Here is a 19,410-nt window from a genome sequence, read left to right on the forward strand (position 1 = left end):
TCTTTTGGGTAAAAATGTGTTTCTTTCTAGATTCATTCTATAAAAGAAAATGCAAATTACTTCTTGGGCAAGAGGTATAAAGTGTGTTTTCATAGTATGCCAGCTGAGAATCAAGCTCTGTCCTGAAAGGGTGCTGGTTTTAAATTCCATGTAAAATGTCATTTTTTTGTAAAATCTCAAGGAAACATGGGACTTTGTTTTGTTTTGTTTTTTTTCCTTTATAGTTATTTGTTTTTCTCAGACTGGGATAGTCTGTCTGGTGATCCTAAAGTGGAAAGGGCCTTCATGGATGGCACAAACCGTCAGGATTTGATAAAAACAAAATTAGGCTGGCCTGCTGGAATAACTCTGGATATTGTATCAAAGAGACTTTACTGGGTTGACAGCCGGTTTGATTACATTGAGACTGTAACTTATGATGGGCTTCAAAGGTAGGATGAATATTATTCCTTGGAGGTTACAGATACGCTGATTATTTTGTGTCTAGTTCAACGAAAGATTTGTCTAACAAAATGAGATACACAAAGGATGAAAATTACAACATAATGAATGCGATGCACCTTGATATCTATGATGTCATGCTACTTCTAGACAACCCTTAATTCCTCCATCATTCTTTGTCCTTTTTCTACCTTGAATACCTATTGCACTTCTTTTATAATGTACTTTTTTATAGTCCACCTCTACAGTACACATTTTTATAGCATTTGCTTTTCATTATTTTTGAATTATATACATTGTCTTCCATCATAATTTCTTTGCATCTTTTTAATGAATGAATGTATTTGAAATATTCCACTCCAAAGCCCCACTTTGCGTAATGGGTATTACAGAGTAGTACATACATTACATTATCTTCTTACATTTTATAAATCTTTGCTGTCAGAAATTAAGTCATCACTCACCCTGTTGTGATACTGGGGAAACTATATCATAGCATGCAAGAAAGGAGTCCTTGAGTTTTTATGGGACTGTGTCTTATAGTATAGTGTTTAGAAGCCTGCTTGTCTCTGTTTCTGTGATTAGTCTCTGTTACTCAAGCACAAGAAAAAAATTGTCCCCTTTAGCATATCTCCTACATATTGACTTGAAAAACAGTCCTCTGCTCATTTGATGGGTTTATTGTTCGGTGCATTTTTTCACTTACAAAATTATAAAAGTAATGCTGGTATCTTTGCTCCTTCATCAGGGTTCAGTAAGACAAGAATATGTTTAGTAAACTCTTTGTTTTTTGGAGATAAAAATTTATCACTCACAGCAACACCAAGAATCTTGTAGATGTTGTGCAAGAGGCAATGGCATAGTCTGCAAAGAATGTTAAAATACAGCTTACTGTCCACTTGTGTCACATCTTGCATGCCTACACATGAACCTAAATCACCTGGGAAACTATTAGAGTAGAGCTGTAGAATTAATCTGATTTTATAGACCTTCCTTTATGACTTCATGAAAATAATATTCTAGTGTTATTGTTATGTATTGCGTGAGGACTTAAATGTCTCTCTCTATCTCCTAATATATTGTCACAATACCTTGCATAGAATAGATACAATTTATTAGCATTTGGTTTTCTTTGGTTTTGCATGGGTGATTAGTTCAAGGCAAAAAAAGTTTTTTGGTTGGTTTTGCTTTTTTTTTTTTTTTTTTTTTTTTTTTTTTACTGCATACATAGGATTTTATTTTTGGCCAGTGGCTGTTGCAGCCATAAATTTTTTACATTCAAGAATTCTTGAATATTTCAAATTGCTACAGATGTCTTTGATTTCCTCTGTTTGGTCTCCTTCTCTAATTTTCTCTCAGTAATTATGAATCTTTTCGTACATTTTTGAGTCATCGTCTTTACTCACTGTGTTTTCTTGGAAATTGCTAACACTTTTGATTGCTCTGTTTTCACTGCTGCATCTTTTATGTTTATGTACCCTGTATGTTTAGCTTCATCTCTTCAGTTCATTTGGTCTTTTTCATTTGTACTTTGGCAGCTTCTATGTAGAAGCAAAAGCCAGTGAATGAATTAATAATCCTGTATCCTTTCCTCTGTTAATAAAGTTATTTTCTAGATAATATTTTGTAAATAATTTTAAAATCGTCTTTATAACAGGAGAACAATAGCTCATGGAGGCTCACTGATTCCGCATCCATATGGAATCACTTTATTTGAACACAATGTTTATTTCACTGATTGGACCAAAATGGCGGTGGTGAAAGCAAACAAGTTTTCAGAATCTAACCCTCAAGTGATCTACCAGTCTTCACTGAGACCTTACGGAGTGACAGTTTACCATGCTGCCAGGCAGCCATATGGTAAGACAGTAAGTAGATTATTAAGCGAAGTTTAGGAACTATCTTACCAAAAGTTGATAAAAATGATAAGAGACTGTTATTTTGCTGTGAAGAACTAATAATTACGATACATACATTTGTATTGTGAAACTGGACTGGTTTTTATCACACAGTGGTTTCATCCAGCTCCCGTAGCTAATGAACTGTTAAAAGCAACATTTGAGGGGGGGTGCTTATTAAATGTATTGATATTTGGAAGAGTCAAACTTGGGCTTATGAGCAGTATTGGTGTTTGGGACTTTTTTCCTCAACACTGCAATGAGGGTGCAGTTGGAAAAGGCTACCAGTGTGAATGAATTGTGTGAGATATAATTCTGAAGTAGATTTATATGCAGAAAACTATAGCCCAGATTATGGCCTCAATGCTGTGTACTGAGTATCTCTGTACAGAGCTGATTACCTTGAATGCCGGTTAGCTCTGATGTGATTTTGGTACATTCCAGGGTAGAACTGGTGGTGTGTGATTTCCATGTGACGTAATTCCCACAGAGTCCATGTGATTTATTGTGGATGTTGGAAAAAATCCTGAAAAATCAAGATAATGATGCCATTAGGTTAATAGATGAAGTTATAATCCTGTCTGTATTATTTTCCAGTAAGAAATCCTTGTGGAATTAACAATGGGGGATGTGAACAGATCTGTGTTCTCAGCCACAAAACGGATAATGGTGGACTAGGATATCGCTGTAGATGTATACTGGGCTTTGATCTACATGTAGATGGACGACATTGTGTTGGTAAGAAAATGCCTTATGATTGTTGGAAATAGCACTATTCCATTAGCTCTAGAGTTATTTCTAGAACATCCTTCCTCTCTTCAATAGCTTTGTGGGTTCAATATGCCAAGGACTTCCATGTTTTTCCATCACAACTCTTGTTGACAGCTTTAAATGTAATGATATCTGCTGATGTTCATTTCAAGCCACAACAACTTAAGCTCACCACCTTTTAGGAGCATTTCAAGAGAGTTAGATATGGAATATGTGTAGATAGCTGTATGTTTAAGCTCTTAATCCTGAAATCAAGCATGGATGCTTGCTAATATGCAGATTTTGCATTATTTTGAATATGTAAGCCTGCTTTCCTGTGCAGTAATGTGCACATTAGGTTGGTCGTCTCCCTTTGAACACATACGGTAAGAATAAGAGATTCAGTTTTGGAGCTGTGTGCTTCCATGAGCAATCTGCTGCTTCCTGTTTGAGTGCAGAATTGTCACTGATGGGAGGTTTACCATGTGTACCTATTGGCAAATTAAGCCAGATATGTTGTCTATAGTTTTACTATTTGACCATGCATATATCTGGCTAGCTCAGATATGGTCTGGCTATATGGTGACTCCACAAAGCCTGTGAGGTTTTTTTTATAGATGATTGTAAAGAGGTGAGTACAGAACATGATTTCTGCTTCCATAGGGATAATGTTTTCTGTAAAGGTGTATTAGGACCACAGTAACAATGCAAGAGGAATACCTGACCACATCACCTAATATTCTGGGTTGGGTTTTGGTTTTCTTCTTCAGTTTTTAGGTCTGTGTATATTTAAATTCCTATTTTCTCATTCTTCTTTCTTCTGTTTCCAGGCTATTAGTGTTGCCAAAGGAAAATAGCTTTACAGTTAATTAATGCTCAATTGTCTCACCTTGTGAATAAGTGAAGAGTGTGTGTGATCTTTTCTTTTGCAGCTGTGCAGCAGTTCCTGCTGTTTTCATCCCAGCTGGCAGTGCGGGGGATTCCATTCAATCTCTCCACCCAGGAAGATGTGATCATACCTGTAACAGGGAGCCCTTCATACTTTGTTGGAATTGACTTCTGTGCTCAGGATGACACAATTTTTTTTTCAGACACAAGTAAAGACATGATCTATAAACAGAAAACTGATGGTTCAGGTGAGAACCTTTCTTGGGAATTGTAGAGTAATTGTGGTAAGGAGAATAGAATATATCTTTCTAAAAAGAAGCACAAAAAGTCACATTGTGAGATACAAAGATGAATCTCAGTGTCACCTCAGTAATCTGGAAAATGTTTGTCAAAAATGTTTGTTCAACTCATATTAAGCTTGAAGTCTCCTGTTATTTGACAAACTTGCTGAATGTGTTTGGGAATTAACTATTTGTAGCACTTCTCATAATTAATATTTGCCATCAGCAGTCTGTTTATGCAGACTAATATGCCTTTCAGTGTATGAAACTTGAGTTTCTCTTTTTAATTTCCCTATCTGGAGAGCAGAATGTTTGCTATGATACTGTAATACAGAAAAAGAACATTATGGTTGTGAGATTTTTGGAAGTCCTATTTGTGGTAGTGTGAAGAATGTTTCTCTCCAATTTATAATAATGGTCAAATATATATTAAGTTAGCATATAGTCTTCTGAGCTTGCTTGCTGCCTTGGGTCAGCGTAATGGTAGACTGCAGCTGACCATTACTATGCAAAGAGTAGGTAAGGTCTGGCTGTTGAGCAAGATGTCCTTACTGCACGGACCTGACTGACCTTCATTCATAAAACTCCTCTCAGTGTAAACTTAGTGACAGATTTTTCTCTCGTCTTTGGCTATTCTTTATTTCTCCTCTTTTTGGGTTTGGCTCCTGAACATATACCTCCTTCACCTGGAGCAAAGGGCACCCCCGCTCCCCTTGGTTATTGGTCTTTATATTAAGTAGCATAGAGGCAGCATTTTTACCAAGGGAAACCACTAGTTTTGTGAACAGAATACTGCATTCATGTTATTTCCTCTGTTCCTAAACATTTACCATCATTGTGTCTGTTATAAATTCTAGGAAGAGAAATCCTGACAGCTAATAGAGTGGAAAGTGTTGAAGATTTGGCCTTTGACTGGATCTCAAAGAATCTATACTGGACAGACCCTCGATACAGGAGCATTAGTGTGATGAGGCTGGCAGATAAATCTAGGAGAGCTATTGTTCAGAATTTAAATAATCCTCGATCAATAGTGGTTCATCCTGTTATTGGGTAAGTTTAGCTTTGATTCTCACTTGAAACTATACAAACAAATTTATGGTTTAAGCAGAATTGGTGAGGTTAGATTTACATCTCATTCTGGATTTCTTTTTTGGATTTGTGTTCTTTTCCAAAATACCATCTCTTTTCAGTTCTTTTGTCTTTATTTTGTTTGTTTTATTCTGACCTAGGATTCAGCACCCAGAGGAAAGGGCAAGGTGATACAGATTCCACATGAAAGAAGCACTCAAAAGAATTCTCTTTAAAAGCACCAGTTTGTTTTCTTTATTCCTGTGTGTTGATAAACAGGCAAAAGAACTTTGTTTCTTTGTATCACTCAGATTAGAAGGCTGTTTCTCATAGTTGAAAGATAAAGTTTTCTGAATTATTTTTAATATACTTTCAGTTCCCAGAATGCTAACCTTGATTCCTTTATTTTTTCTATCTGAATTTCTTTATTTGAAACATATTAGATACTAATGGTTGTATTTGATACAGACCTTACAATATGTGATTCTGTGTACATAAAATGAAGCCTTGCTTTTCTTTGAGGGAAATGCTTAACTTCAAATTCAATGCTCTGTGCTATTTGGCCATGCCAAAACAGCATTTCTTTCACAGCATAGTTCAGCTTCCTACCACCATACTACTGAATTTCTTAATTCTTGGATATTGAATGTTTAGTAACCAAATACACTAGTTTGGAAGTAATCTCATGAAAATAGTTTTGAACTTGGATCCTTGGGTATCCTAACCTTTTTTGTTCGCTGCTTTGTAAAGTTATTTAACACTAGCTTCAACTCTTTGACTGTAGGCATAAGTCAAAAGGATCAGGAGGAAATTCTTTGTAATATACTTACAGGTAAGCATGAATTACCTGGAAGATGCATTTTTGCTTGATTCTTCCTCCCTGTCAGTACTTAAATGAAATCCTTAACGATTTTAACAAAGTTACAGTTACTTTATATCTAAAGGGACAAACCACTTCCGAACATTTGGAAGTTGTTGTACCCAGGATAAATATTAATTGTTGGTACCACTACCAATTGAGGAGAGGGTCAACATAAAATTGTATTTTTTTTTTAAGGTATGTGAAGATGTGGTACAAAGAAGAATGTTAATACTGTTCAAATGTTTGCTCTGTTTAATTACGTTATATCATTGGGTTTATTTGTCTTCTGACATGTGTCCTTTCAGGTATATTTTCTGGACAGATTGGTTCCGTCCTGCAAAAATCATGAGGGCCTGGAGTGATGGATCCCATGCCTTGCCAATTGTGAATACAACACTAGGCTGGCCTAATGGCCTAGCCATTGACTGGAGGTAAGGACAACACAGAAGACAGAGAAGCTTTTTGAGCAAATGTGTTTTTTCCTTTAAACTGTTAGGGATTAAAAATAAAGGAATTGTGTCAGATTGCGTGCATTGGTACTTTTGTATTGAAGACCTTATTTTTCAATTTGTTGAAAAGCCTGCAAAATGTAAGATTTTCTCAGAATCCCTCCCCACACACCCCAATAGCCTCTTGTCAGGTTTAAGATTATTATTTGAGAAAATGTTAGTGCTTCCTAATTGACATAATGTCATTTGAAGAGATATGACATTTTCATTATTTCTAGTTCTCTGAGGCTGTACTGGGTGGATGCCTTTTTTGATAAAATTGAGCACAGCACCTTTGATGGGCTGGACAGACGGACTCTTGAACGTATTACTCAGATGACTCACCCATTTGGCCTTACTATCTTTGGAGGTAAGTCTGGCATTGAAAAATATCTATTATTATCACAGATTGTTTTTTTCATATGATGATCTGTGAGTATACAAGATAAAATAACATGGCCTTTGTAACACTGCTTTTCCTATAAAAAGCACTGTTGAAAGTTTGTATTAAAAATATATATTTAGTACTTCTTGCTCCTTTTTAGGACTGTTTCTATGTATATTTGTGTTTAAATAATTTGAGGCAGATCAGGTAACTCTTTTAGTGCAAAAAGGCAGAAATGCTGTACTAATTCTATCTTCCAAGGTGGGCTACTCATGCTGGACAGACAAGGTAAATCACGTCCCTAGAGATGATCAGCAGTTTCTGGATTTTATTAATTGTATGTAGAGTTTATAATTGGATTTATGTTGTGTGTGAAGAAAGATGTCAGCATCTGACTGCTTTTGATTTTGTGGAAAAATATCTTCAAAAATATTCTAAAATTTTCTGGAAAGTTGTCTTAATGAATGACTTTTAAAATTGCCTTGGAATTTGAAATGTCAGTTGAGTCTGTTATATCTCAATTTAAGTGAAATCTGAGAGGATTTCTTTTTCTAAGTTATGTCTGCCTATGACTGAAGGACTCACTTTGACTGCATTAGTGATGAAAGTCCTTTTGTCTTTTTCATGAAACAGTTATGAAAACTTATTAAATTTACATGAAAAGCCTTGTTTTTTCTCATGATGCTTGATCTTTTATGTCATATTGCTCTGTAATTGTTATATGTTAAATGTCTTTCAAAACAGGTTATGCCTATTTCACTGATTGGAGACTTGGTGGAATAGTTCGAGTGAGGAAGTCTGATGGAGGAGAAATGACTATTATTAGGAGGGGCATTAGTAACATTATGCATGTTAAAGCATACGATGCTCATTCCCAAATAGGTGAGCTCTTCTGTTGTTCAGATGAAAGACATGAAATAGGGAATAAGAGACAAAATATCAGGACAGCAGGTTTCCACTCTCAATTTTAGAAATGGCTTTACTGAATCGTAACTGACATGCAGGGGAGGCAGCACAGGCACTTGCAATCGCACGTATATTTCACTGGTTTGTGACTGTATGCAGTTTTCCTCCACCACTTCTGTTACTTTATTTAATAACCTTGTAAAATGAAATTATGATTCCATTGTATTTTGTGTAATTGTATCACCAATTAAAACCTTGTATTTCTCTTTTTCCAGTAGAAGTTTTAGTTAAACTGAACTATTTATTTTGAGGAATTGAGTAAACGTTTATTAATCAAACTACTATCCTTAAAGTAATCACTGTGCATAAGTCTCTACTTTTTTCTTCTTTTCACTGCTGAATTGTGTGCAATTCTGTGATCTAAAACAAGGATTTGGTATTGTAGTTAATTTAGTAAAACACCCAGTGCACTTATCAAACACATGATCAAACCATGTGCTAAGGCTTACCACCTATTTGGTGTCCAAAGATTGGATCAGATCTCCTGGCCTTGCTCAAAGGTCCTCATTTGTGGTAGTATGCTTGTTTCCAGACAGTTGCTGAAAATTGGCAGAAAATTGGATGAAATTTAATAGTATGTTCTTGGTTTCCATAAACATCTGTGTCAATGGAGAGTATATGGAATGTGGGACTTATTATTATGACTTACTACTACTATTACTGTCAGTGAACTTGACCCTGTTTTGCAGTGTATGCAAAACAACTATTTGCTACAGCATTGTTTTTTGTAAAACATTCTTTTACAGTTACTATGCACTTTCAATAGTTCCCAAATTGTTATCAGAAGTGTATACATTGATCTTCTCTATCACTTCTTAAGGCTCTAACTACTGTAATAGAGGAACAAATCCCAATGGAGACTGCAGCCATTTCTGCTTCCCAGTACCAAATTTTCAGAGAGTTTGTGGTTGTCCTTATGGCATGAAGCTGGCTTCAAATCAGCTGACATGTGTTGAAGATCCATCCAATGAGCCACCCACTTTGCAGTGTGGCTCCTACTCATTTTCCTGTGGTAATGGAAGATGTGTGCCTCAGTACTATCAGTGTGATGGTGTTGATGATTGCCATGATAACAGTGATGAAAAAAACTGTGGTTCTTTAAGTAAGTAATCCCTGTAATTTATAGTTAGAATTTGTAGTTTGCAGTTCAGAAGGCTTATGATGTCGCTGGAATAAACTCCAATTTTTTAGGGTTGCATGTGTGGATAAATCCTGAAATCTACCTGGGAGATTAGTTACTTTGGAAATTATTCAGATAACTCATGGTAATACAGGATTCAACACTGGCCACCTAAAGAATGCATTGAAGAGAGGCTTTTATGACATTTGATGCTTCTTTCTTCAGAGTTAATTCTTTCTTTTAAATCACAAACAAGAAAATAGGACATTAATATAATGTGCTCCTTAATGCATAGGACTAACCAATATGACTAAGGTATAAACTCTATTTCTTATTAGTGGGCTATTTTACAGTAACTAGAGTGTCTTTTGGGGAAAAGGAAAGTATAAAGCAAATGGCTACTTGAAGTTATTTTTCTTGTTCTTTAGATTGTTTTGAAGTGCTCAACAATTTAGGTTTTTCATTGATTCTTGCAGTTTAAAAAAGCTTGTAAGTATTCTGTACAGTTCTGCAGCATGTTGGCATGACAGACATTTTCATTTTAAGCAACGTACATTTTAGAATTTGATGCATATTTTAGACATTCTGTAAGTATACTAAATGTACTGAATACTCTGGCAGGGAAGGCAAGTTTTGGAGATCTTTATAAAACTGTCCTCCTATTTTGTTTTTTATTTAGACAATACTTGTGCTTCATCAGCTTTTACCTGTGCCAGTGGACAGTGTATTCCAGGTCGCTGGCGTTGCGATAAACATAGTGACTGTTTTGATGGCAGTGATGAATTGCATTGTCCTACACAAGGACCCACTTCATGCCCTGTCACCCTGTTCACCTGTGATAATAGAAGATGCATTCCTAGGGTCTGGCTATGTGATACTGATAATGACTGTGGTGATGGGTCAGATGAAAAAAACTGCAGTGAGTATCACAACTGTCTGGTTTTTTTTTAAACAACTGTGTATGTCTACATAGATATGTCTGTTGGTGTAAGGATGATAAATGAAATTAGGAAGAAAGAACTAATATCTAAGTTAGACTAATATTTTGCAGTCCATAAGATGTGGAAAACTCATCTAATTTGAACTACCAGAGCCAAGTAGAATGCAGAAAAAGAATAAAAAAAAAATAAAAAGGGGCAACTGTGATAGTTATAACTCATGGTGCTGCATAATTTCATCCACTGCAATTTGCAGCAAAAAGCAGCTAAAGCTTAGATGTTCTAAGCACTTGTTTCATGAGTGATCTCAGCAGTGACTAATGGTGTAGTCAGCTAATCTAGTCTGGAAGTTTTTACCAGAAGTAAGACAGTAGTTTTTCCATATACTTTCTTTAGTGTTATTTACCACTGAGTGGAATCTTCTGTTCGTTTTGCATGAGTCCAAGCCTACATATGAATAAAAAATTACCTGATACTAATGTATTACTGCTTGTAATTTATATGATTACTATGTAAATCATATAATTTACAAGCAATTACTATGATTACTATCACTAACTCGCTGCATTACATGCTGCGAGTTAGTGATAGTGTCCTTCTACTGTCTCAGTATTATGCTGATTTCAGAAGAGAGAAAAGAAACACATCTGTGTTTATTGTCATTTTTAATAGCTTTCACAGGTACTTGTGAACCCAGGCAATTTCAGTGTCCAGACCATCGCTGTATTGACCCATTCTATGTCTGCGATGGAGACAAAGACTGTATAGATGGTGCTGATGAGCATGACTGCAGTAAGTGTAACTTCGTTTGTTGAATGCCTTTTTATTGTTTCCCCACTCTTGCCCCCTGAGGGGTCTTTGGGGACCTCATGTTACCAGCTCCAAGATAGCAGAATGCATAATAAACCTATCCATAAATCAACCCTGTTTGTGATGCCTGTTTTAGCATTGTAATAAGCCCTTTGATCTCTAGGCTGGTTGCAGAGGGCTGAAATCTGTTTCCTCTGTTTTGTGTAGATTCCAAGGCCACTGCATTTTCTGTGTCCCAGGGAAATCATGGTCTTCAGTGGAACTTGGACTCCTGATATCATATCTGACTTGGGCACCTGTAGAAAAACTGGGTGCAGTCTAGCTCTGTAAAATAAATAAACAACTTCAATATTCTTTTTATTTTGTAGTATATAACTGCAGTGCCACAGAGTTTAAATGTCTAAGTGGAGACCAGTGTATCAGCACTTACTACCAGTGCGATGGTGTTTTTGACTGTAATGATCACTCAGATGAGACTGATTGCCGTAAGTATATTGATGCTGAAAGAAAGGCTTCAGTTATTAGGTGATGCTTCTGACAATTTCCTTTATCTGCTATGTCAAATAATTGGCACTACTGTCCTTAAAACCTCAAAATTATTTTTAGGGAAACTTGTCTAGAAATCGTTTTTCTGAGCAGAAATTTCAAACACAATACGTTCCATCTCGAGAGTAGATTTTTCTGGCGAAGAATAGAGTTTGCATTCCTTTTGGCTCTAACATTTTGTTTTACTTGGCACCTCAGTCTCAGGGTTTACAAGTAAAATTAAGAAGTCTATTCATCTAGAAAACTGAAAACCTTGTATGCGTGACAGTTAGCTTGAAACTTTTCCTTGAGTAATTTTTTACATTTAAGTTAGTTAAAATGTTTCAATGCAGGGCAATGAAAACTAGTTTCAGCAAGTAATTTCATATTTCTTTGGGCATGTACATAGATAGCGATATATAGTGATATCAATATGTGCTTGCTCAAAATATAACAATAGTTGAATGGCCTTGTTCACCATATTATAAAGTAGGAGTTAAATTGGTCAGATTCTGAAATGTCATGTAGATTGATTGACTGTGATTCTATGTCCGATCTCAAAGCAATACAGTTCTTAATAGTATTGTAACTACTTATGCAAGAGATGAACTGAACATAGCGATTTTGCTTCTCTGTCTAAAATTGAAACAGCTTCTGAACTGTTGAATGTCACTGTTTTAGCTACAAGACCACCAGGGATGTGCCACCAGAATGAATTCCAATGTCAATCAGATGGCAGTTGTGTTCCTGCTAACTGGGAATGTGATGGCCATCTTGACTGTGCAGATGGCTCAGATGAACATCATAGATGTCCTGCCAGGACCTGTCCTCCATCTCTTTTCCTCTGTGATAATGGCAACTGTGTCTATCGAGCATGGATCTGTGATGGCGATAATGACTGCAGGGATATGAGCGATGAGAGAGATTGTCCTACTCAACCCTTCCGGTGCCCCAGCTGGCAGTGGCAGTGTCCAGGTCACAGCGTCTGCGTGAATCTGAGCAAAGTATGTGATAATTCTGCGGATTGTCCTAATGGAGCTGATGAATCCCCATTGTGCAGTAAGTTACTGTTCAAGCATCTACTATAGCCTTCTATGTGCTACGACTTCAGAAAGAAATGGACTGTTCAGCATGCTGTATTTAGTGCAGCAACATTTCTAGCAGAAATTGTAAGTGCGCTGAAATTAGAGCTCAAATTACTAAGTGGAACCTGCTTGCAGTGAAAGGAGACTATGATGGTGACTGGTGAATTCATTAACTATGTCCAATCTTTAATTCAAATATGAGTTCTCCTTGTTCAAATGTGACTTCCGCTGACTTCAATATGTTTTTATATAGCAATATGGGAATGAGCCTTGTGCTCCTGAACACGTTCACTAAAGCATGGTATGCTTTAAGTTTAGATGAAATGTGATTCAGTCCTTAATATTTTCTTTTAAATTTCTAACTTCAAAAATCATGAAAAAAATCTAAAAGCTCACATGTAGCCAGAATTTGTATTTGTTGATTATGAATTGATTTAAGCATAATTTTTTTCTTTCTTTCCTTCTTTCCTCCTTCTTCTCTTTAATCAATGCACATTCTCAGATGAACCCCAGCCAGGTATGATTATAAATGATTTTAAATTATTGTTTATTAATACAATTTTAGGTTTGGAGTGGCATAGTAAATTTTTGTATATTTCTAGCTAGTTTTGAAAAATTTGTTACAAATGCTTAGACAGCCTTCTGTTTAGCATTCATTTAATGGGATTCAGTTGTACATACTATGTTGTTACCTGCCTTTATGTGCATTGTGTGTTATATTTTGCATAAGGGCCTCAGTCCAGTCTCACATTGTATAACTGATGGTTGTGCAGTCATGTTTTAGCAGCAGTCTTAGGCTAGTAATGCAATTGCAAAGTATTAAATTTAGCATAAGAAGCTTTTGTTAACTATTTGCTTATTTCCTTCTCCAACTCCATTTCAGATCAGGAGAGTTGCTCTGACAATAATGCCGGCTGCACTCATGAATGTATTCAAGGACCCTTTGGAGCTCAGTGTACCTGTCCTGTTGGATACCAGCTTGCAAATGACTCCAAGACCTGTGAAGATATTAATGAATGTTACCCTCCAGGCTTCTGCAGTCAGCATTGTTACAATGAGAGAGGGTCTTTTAGGTGCTACTGTGATGACGGATACATTCTAGAAACCAATGGGAAGACTTGTAAAGCAGCAGGTGAGGAACATTGATGTCAACCTAAAGAATGACAACAGTGTCTGGAAAATGTCCAGCTTTGCGTTTTTCATATTGTTGTCTTTTAAAAGAGCTGATATAAACAGCCACTTAAAGTTGTTCATGGCACATGACCTTGAGTATTAAAACTGTCAGCTGAGGGGTTAATTGGAAACTATTATTTCCTTGAAAATAATATACTTAAATTAACACTGTAATTTTTAACCCTGGAATGATCAAAAATAATATTCTGGAGAAAAGCAATGCCAGGCACCTGTAAGCCATAGGTTAAAATTTGCTCTTTAAGAAGTTCAGTGCTCACAGAGTGTTTAAATCCCAGCCTTTCACAAGACTTGCCTAGTGCCTATGCCATACTTTGCTCATTTCTAAAGAGCAACAGACAGCCTAGCTGTCCGTTGTTCTGTATCTCTTACGTATCTCACTGACAGTACGGAGGAGCCATATACCCAGTGGAATTTGTCACCACAGGTTTCCTGGTTTAGGGATATACTCAGGTTGTGGAATACTCTTGCAATTTACCTGCAAGTAAGTTTGGCCCTTATGAATATGGAGTTTCTCATAGTTTGCTGTCTTTATGGTTGCTACTCCTCAGTTGTTTTTCAGCAGCTTATCAGTGTAAGCTGCCGCACAGCCATCTAACCACAGCAGCCTGTGGCTTTCCTGTAATCTGTTTATTCTCCTCCCCCATGCAGCCTAAAGGGGGAAAAAAGAGCAGGCTGGCTAAAAAGGAGGAAGAGCCAGGCTGAGTAGAGTAACTGATGGTACAAAGAACTTTGGGGTTTGAATCAGGACTGGGAGCTGAGAGTGGCTTATGGAGGAATGAGGGTTGCATGTCAGTAGCAAACTGGTTGGACAATGGGGAAGAGGAACCAAGGTCCAGATATGAGATTCAAAGGGGAGTCCAGCAGAAAGAGTAAGTGATGGAGCAAAGGGTGCAGAAAATCCAAGGTAGATCCAAAAGTCAGGATGGACAGACTGGATATGATAAAATATCTTGGCCCAAGAATTGATTTGAATTTGTCCTTTCAATATGTATATCTAGATACAATAGCTTTGATGCTATAAAGCCATGTCAAATTACTCAGTGTTTCTTATTCAACAGTAATTCTGTAAGAAAAGCTTATTGGTTTATTTTAATTTCTTTTCCTTTGGCAGAGTCTGGGAATCTTCTTTTGCTGGTGGCAAGTCGTAACCAAATCGTTGTGGACAACATCACCTCTCAGTCACACAGTATTTATTCTCTGGTTCGGGATGGGAGGAATATTGTGGCTATTGATTTTGATTCAATCACAGATCGTATCTTTTGGTCTGATACAACACAGGATAAAATTTGGAGTGCTTATCAAAATGGGACTGACCGAAAAATAGTAAGTTTCACTGAGCTATTCTTGTCTCTTTGTTGCGGAGAGAAAATGAAGACGCTGTATCTTCAGTTAACAAAGGGAAAGAGGGAAATCCCAACATAGTAAGAAGAGAGATAACATAGATAAAGTGAAACAACTTTATAGATACTAAGCCAACATTTCATGCAGCTTTTTCAAAAAGAAAACTGAATGCTTTCAAGAAGCCCTTTTTTAACATCAGGCTATAAGTTGATTTTCCTATTAGTAGATGCTAACTTCTTCAATAGACCCACTGAAGTTAGTAGGATTGTATGGGTATATGCTTTGTCAGCACTTTGAATATGTACATTGTGACTCATTCTGCATAAGAGACCAAGAAAATGTTGGAGATTTGGTTCCCCATTTTCCATATCCATAGAAATGGAAAGGGTAAAAATTTAATATCAACTAGTTTGTTCTCTCTCTCTCTCTCCTTTTTTTTTTTTTAAATTTTTCTTATTAAACAGGTGTTTGACAGTGGTGTCACCGTGACTGAAAGTATAGCGGTAGATTGGGTAGGTCGCAATCTTTACTGGACAGACTTTGTTCTGGAAACAATTGAAGTCTCTAAAATCGATGGGAGCCACAGGACTGTGCTGATTAGTGAAAATATAACAAACCCAAGGGGACTAGTGTTAGATCCGAGAATTGAGTAAGATTTTTTTTTTTATGTTTTGTTTTGAAAAGATGCATATTTTATGATGTAACAATATTCAAATTTGAGATATGCCCAAATGGTAGTGTAATTGTAAATGACAAGTGGAAGAGAAAACATAAGACAATTTTTTAAAATAGTGTATTTGCAGAGTTGATTGAATATTTAAAGATATATGGTAATTATTTGTAATCTGTTGCTCTGTTTCACTGTAACAAGATGGTTTTTTTCCTGTAAAACAGATTTTCCTACGTTTGCTTTCTAGTTAAGAACTATTAATGCAAAATTCTAATGTATCATTATCAGTTGGTGGTATACCACAAACTTACAAAACTTACATGTAATATAATGTGGTATGCCTACCTGGCAAGGAACAGGTTCCTTCATAGCCCCAAGTCTAAAATAATTACCTATACTGTATTAATGTTATCACAAAAGCACCCTCCCATTTCAGACAGCAAGTGGCATAGAGCAAATGGAATGTTATGATTTGAACTGTTCACGTACAGACTTTTACTGTTTTTTGAGCTCTTCAATGCCTTGAATTCTGTTTACTGCCCACCATGTGGGGCTCTTCAGTTATACCACTGTTAACATTATCAATGCATGCCTGTAAAAGTACAAACCCATATCAAATTATTATTTAGCAACTGGAGAATCAGATTATGATCAACGTTGAAAAAGAGTGATAACAGTAGCTTCTATATGCTGCTATTATTGACAAGTGAAAACATTAGTAGAAGTATTAAAAGAATTTTTACAATAGAAATTATGGTAATATCTTCAGTAAGCATATTGCTGAAATTATTAATTTCAGTATCATTGTGTAGGACTTTTCTTAAAAATGTCTCTTTTTTGGCTAATGAGTCTTCATGTAACGTTTCTCAATAGGCAGCTAGGTGTTTTTTAGATTGGTAACCACAAGTTACTTTTTTCAGTGCTCATGTAATGTTCTGGACTGACTGGGGCCAAACTCCTCGAATTGAAAGAGCCAGCATGGATGGCAAAATGCGAACAGTGATTATTAACAATAAAATCTACTGGCCCAATGGACTCTCCATTGATTACCCAAATAAACTTCTCTATTTTGCTGATGCTTATCTTGATTATATCGATTTTTGTGATTACAATGGAAACAATAGACGACAGGTGGTTGCAAGCGATCTGGTAAGACATTAATAAGAAACCATTGTTTTCCCATGTCCTTACTGATAGTACTTAAAAACGTATTTGCACTGTCATAGACTTGGATGTATTTTTCTTCAAAATACTTGGGTGAAGCAGATATGAAGTATTTTAGCTGCTTGCTACAGCTGGAAAAAGAATTGTGTATCCTATTCACAGTCTCTCAGGAGATCTTGAACAGAACCTGGAGCTGAGTATAGACTTAATGCTTTAGATCATTCTCATTTGTTCTGTCTGCATGCATGAAGTCTAAAGGTGACGTCTGACACTGCTGCTACTAGCTGGTGCATTTGCTGTAGGCAAATTCAGTACCAAAACCTGGAAGAACTTTCCCCAGTCACCTTCTGTGAGTGATGATTGCTACTGTTCTTGACAGCAGTGAAGGGTTTTGTGCTGCCAGGACTTGCTGCATGCAGGGCACTTCATGAAGACCATCCCTCTTACAGGCTGTCTGCTAATGAGTTGCTGCTGTCCCTGTACCAGCACAATAGTTCAGATGTTCAGTTGGTATGCGTAAGCTGGTATAAATTACCACATATATACCTTTAAGAATTGAACCTTGGGGCTTTTATTTTTGGCTAGAGAGACAATTCTTGTGAAATAGGAGCTGGTGCAATCTTTCTTGCCCCACTCCTAGTTTTCTGAAATTTAGATAAGCCACCTTCTTCGACCCTCTGGTAAATTATAGGGGAGCTTATCAGAGATGCAAGGTCTTGACAGGTCCATAACTCTCACTAGACATTTTCTCTTGTGCCCTTGAAAATCTACAGTTGGGTCTTTATCTGTTGGTTCCCTGTGTTCTGCCCTATAGTTAGACTGCTTTGTTAATTCCTCATGCTGTATATCTCACAGGGTCTATTTAGCATTTTCATTGAAAAAAAATATATTTCCCCCATAATTAATGTCTTGTTTTCAGGCAATAGATGGTATTTAATATTCTTTTGCTGAAAAATATCTTTTGAGACACAGCTGCTTTTTTTCTTATTTTTTTAAATTGTGCTCAGCTCTGTTGTTACTTCATTGCAGGCTTTACATATACAAATCTCCAGAACTAAATTGGTAAACATCCTTGCCTTTTAGATATTGCAGCATCCACATGCTCTAACTGTCTTTGAAGATTTTGTGTACTGGAGTGACCGCTATACTAATCGAGTAATTCGGGCCAATAAATGGCATGGAGGAAACCAGACAGTTATGATTTATAACATTCATCAGCCTTTGGGGCTTGTGGCAGTCCATCCTGTAAAGCAACCTAATGGTAAGTTCAGCAAAACAACTTTGGTAATTACAAAAAAAAGCCATGCAGTAATGTCATGCATAGGCACTCCTGGAATCAGTCTTGTCAACAAATGGGCTGGGTTAAAACAAGCAAGTAATTCATGCTATTGACTTGCAGCTGAAGGTCATTTCAGCCTGTCCAACCTGCTGAACCAGCCTCTCCAACCTAGTGTTTAGGGAAAGTAACCTAGGCAGCATGTAAGCATAATGACTAGCCAAAAAGAATAATAGGGAAGTAGTATGTACCATTTTCTTGCACTTTGTTTTGAAAGTTTTCATAAGAAAATTGGAGCATTTTAATTTTTAAAATTTGTCTCTGTAGTGTACCAGACACAGTTTCTTGTATGTTAATAATATCATTCTTTTAGACAAGATTACTGTCATCAACTGTCTCTGAAAGCACTTTTACATATTTTACTTAATGAAATAATAATAAGAATAATAAATAAACCCCTTCATTGCATTCAAGATTCCCTCTGAGATCATATGCGAGTGATCTTTTGCAGCTGAAAGACTGTAAAAAAAAAAAAAATTTTTTTTTTCTTTCTGTTAGGTAGAGTTATCTTCCAAATCAGACTTTTCGTCATTTCACGGCATGACTTGAAGAGTGGGAAATACATTGACAGGAATATTGTCTTTCATTTTCTGCTGTGTTTCTTGTGTATGGAGTGTTTCTGATTAATAAATATTACAATAAGAATATTACAATTTTTTTTTTTTCTAAAAAACTTTCATACTGGGGAGGGTGGAGACTTGCATCTGAGTAAGGTGCTAGTAATTTCAGCACTGTATTTATTTTGGAAAAAACCTTCCTCCATCATGTTCAGAGCTAAAGCCTCTTAGTAATCTCACTGCAAATTGTTCAGTCACCAGAGGGTACCATTAATTTATACATCATAGTTCTGGTTAAAGAGGTTTTATTTTACAGCCCAAGGTTTAAAAAACTTTCTACCACTGGTGGAGAAAATTGTTTATTTTTCTTCGTTGTATTAAAATAGTACATTTTATGATTTTTCATTTAGAATTGTTCAGTTGTACTTTCTGTGGCCAGACAGAGAATAAGGGAATAAAGCACTTGCAAAATAGCAAAACACGCTAATGTTTACAAATGAAGAAATAATTATTTGCTGATTGAAATTCCAGATGCAGTATTAAAACTGTCATCCACTCTCCTTTTTTGTAAATCATTAGATCTTGCACCAACTAGAGTTTAGATTTGTTATACTGATGAGATGAATAATTTGCTTACAGTTTG

General features: G+C 36.2%; 1 protein-coding gene across 1 annotated transcript in view; it reads left to right on the forward strand.

Moving 5' to 3' along the window:
• The window catches only part of LRP2 (LDL receptor related protein 2), a 131,813-nt gene that overhangs the window by 44,033 nt on the left and 68,370 nt on the right, over positions 1-19,410 (forward strand). Inside the window, exons 13-30 of the mRNA XM_075512067.1 lie at positions 225-431; positions 2,099-2,301; positions 2,937-3,077; positions 4,022-4,225; positions 5,116-5,308; positions 6,494-6,619; positions 6,916-7,046; positions 7,806-7,943; positions 8,848-9,129; positions 9,827-10,066; positions 10,758-10,877; positions 11,264-11,380; positions 12,102-12,479; positions 13,389-13,637; positions 14,811-15,022; positions 15,505-15,689; positions 16,631-16,859; positions 17,958-18,135. Coding sequence (XP_075368182.1) covers positions 225-431; positions 2,099-2,301; positions 2,937-3,077; positions 4,022-4,225; positions 5,116-5,308; positions 6,494-6,619; positions 6,916-7,046; positions 7,806-7,943; positions 8,848-9,129; positions 9,827-10,066; positions 10,758-10,877; positions 11,264-11,380; positions 12,102-12,479; positions 13,389-13,637; positions 14,811-15,022; positions 15,505-15,689; positions 16,631-16,859; positions 17,958-18,135 — 3,533 coding nt within the window. The remainder of the gene's footprint in view (positions 1-224; positions 432-2,098; positions 2,302-2,936; positions 3,078-4,021; positions 4,226-5,115; positions 5,309-6,493; positions 6,620-6,915; positions 7,047-7,805; positions 7,944-8,847; positions 9,130-9,826; positions 10,067-10,757; positions 10,878-11,263; positions 11,381-12,101; positions 12,480-13,388; positions 13,638-14,810; positions 15,023-15,504; positions 15,690-16,630; positions 16,860-17,957; positions 18,136-19,410) is intronic.

This window comes from Mycteria americana, chromosome 9, assembly GCF_035582795.1.
Source record: "Mycteria americana isolate JAX WOST 10 ecotype Jacksonville Zoo and Gardens chromosome 9, USCA_MyAme_1.0, whole genome shotgun sequence".
In the NCBI taxonomy this organism is placed as follows: Eukaryota; Metazoa; Chordata; class Aves; order Ciconiiformes; family Ciconiidae; genus Mycteria; species Mycteria americana.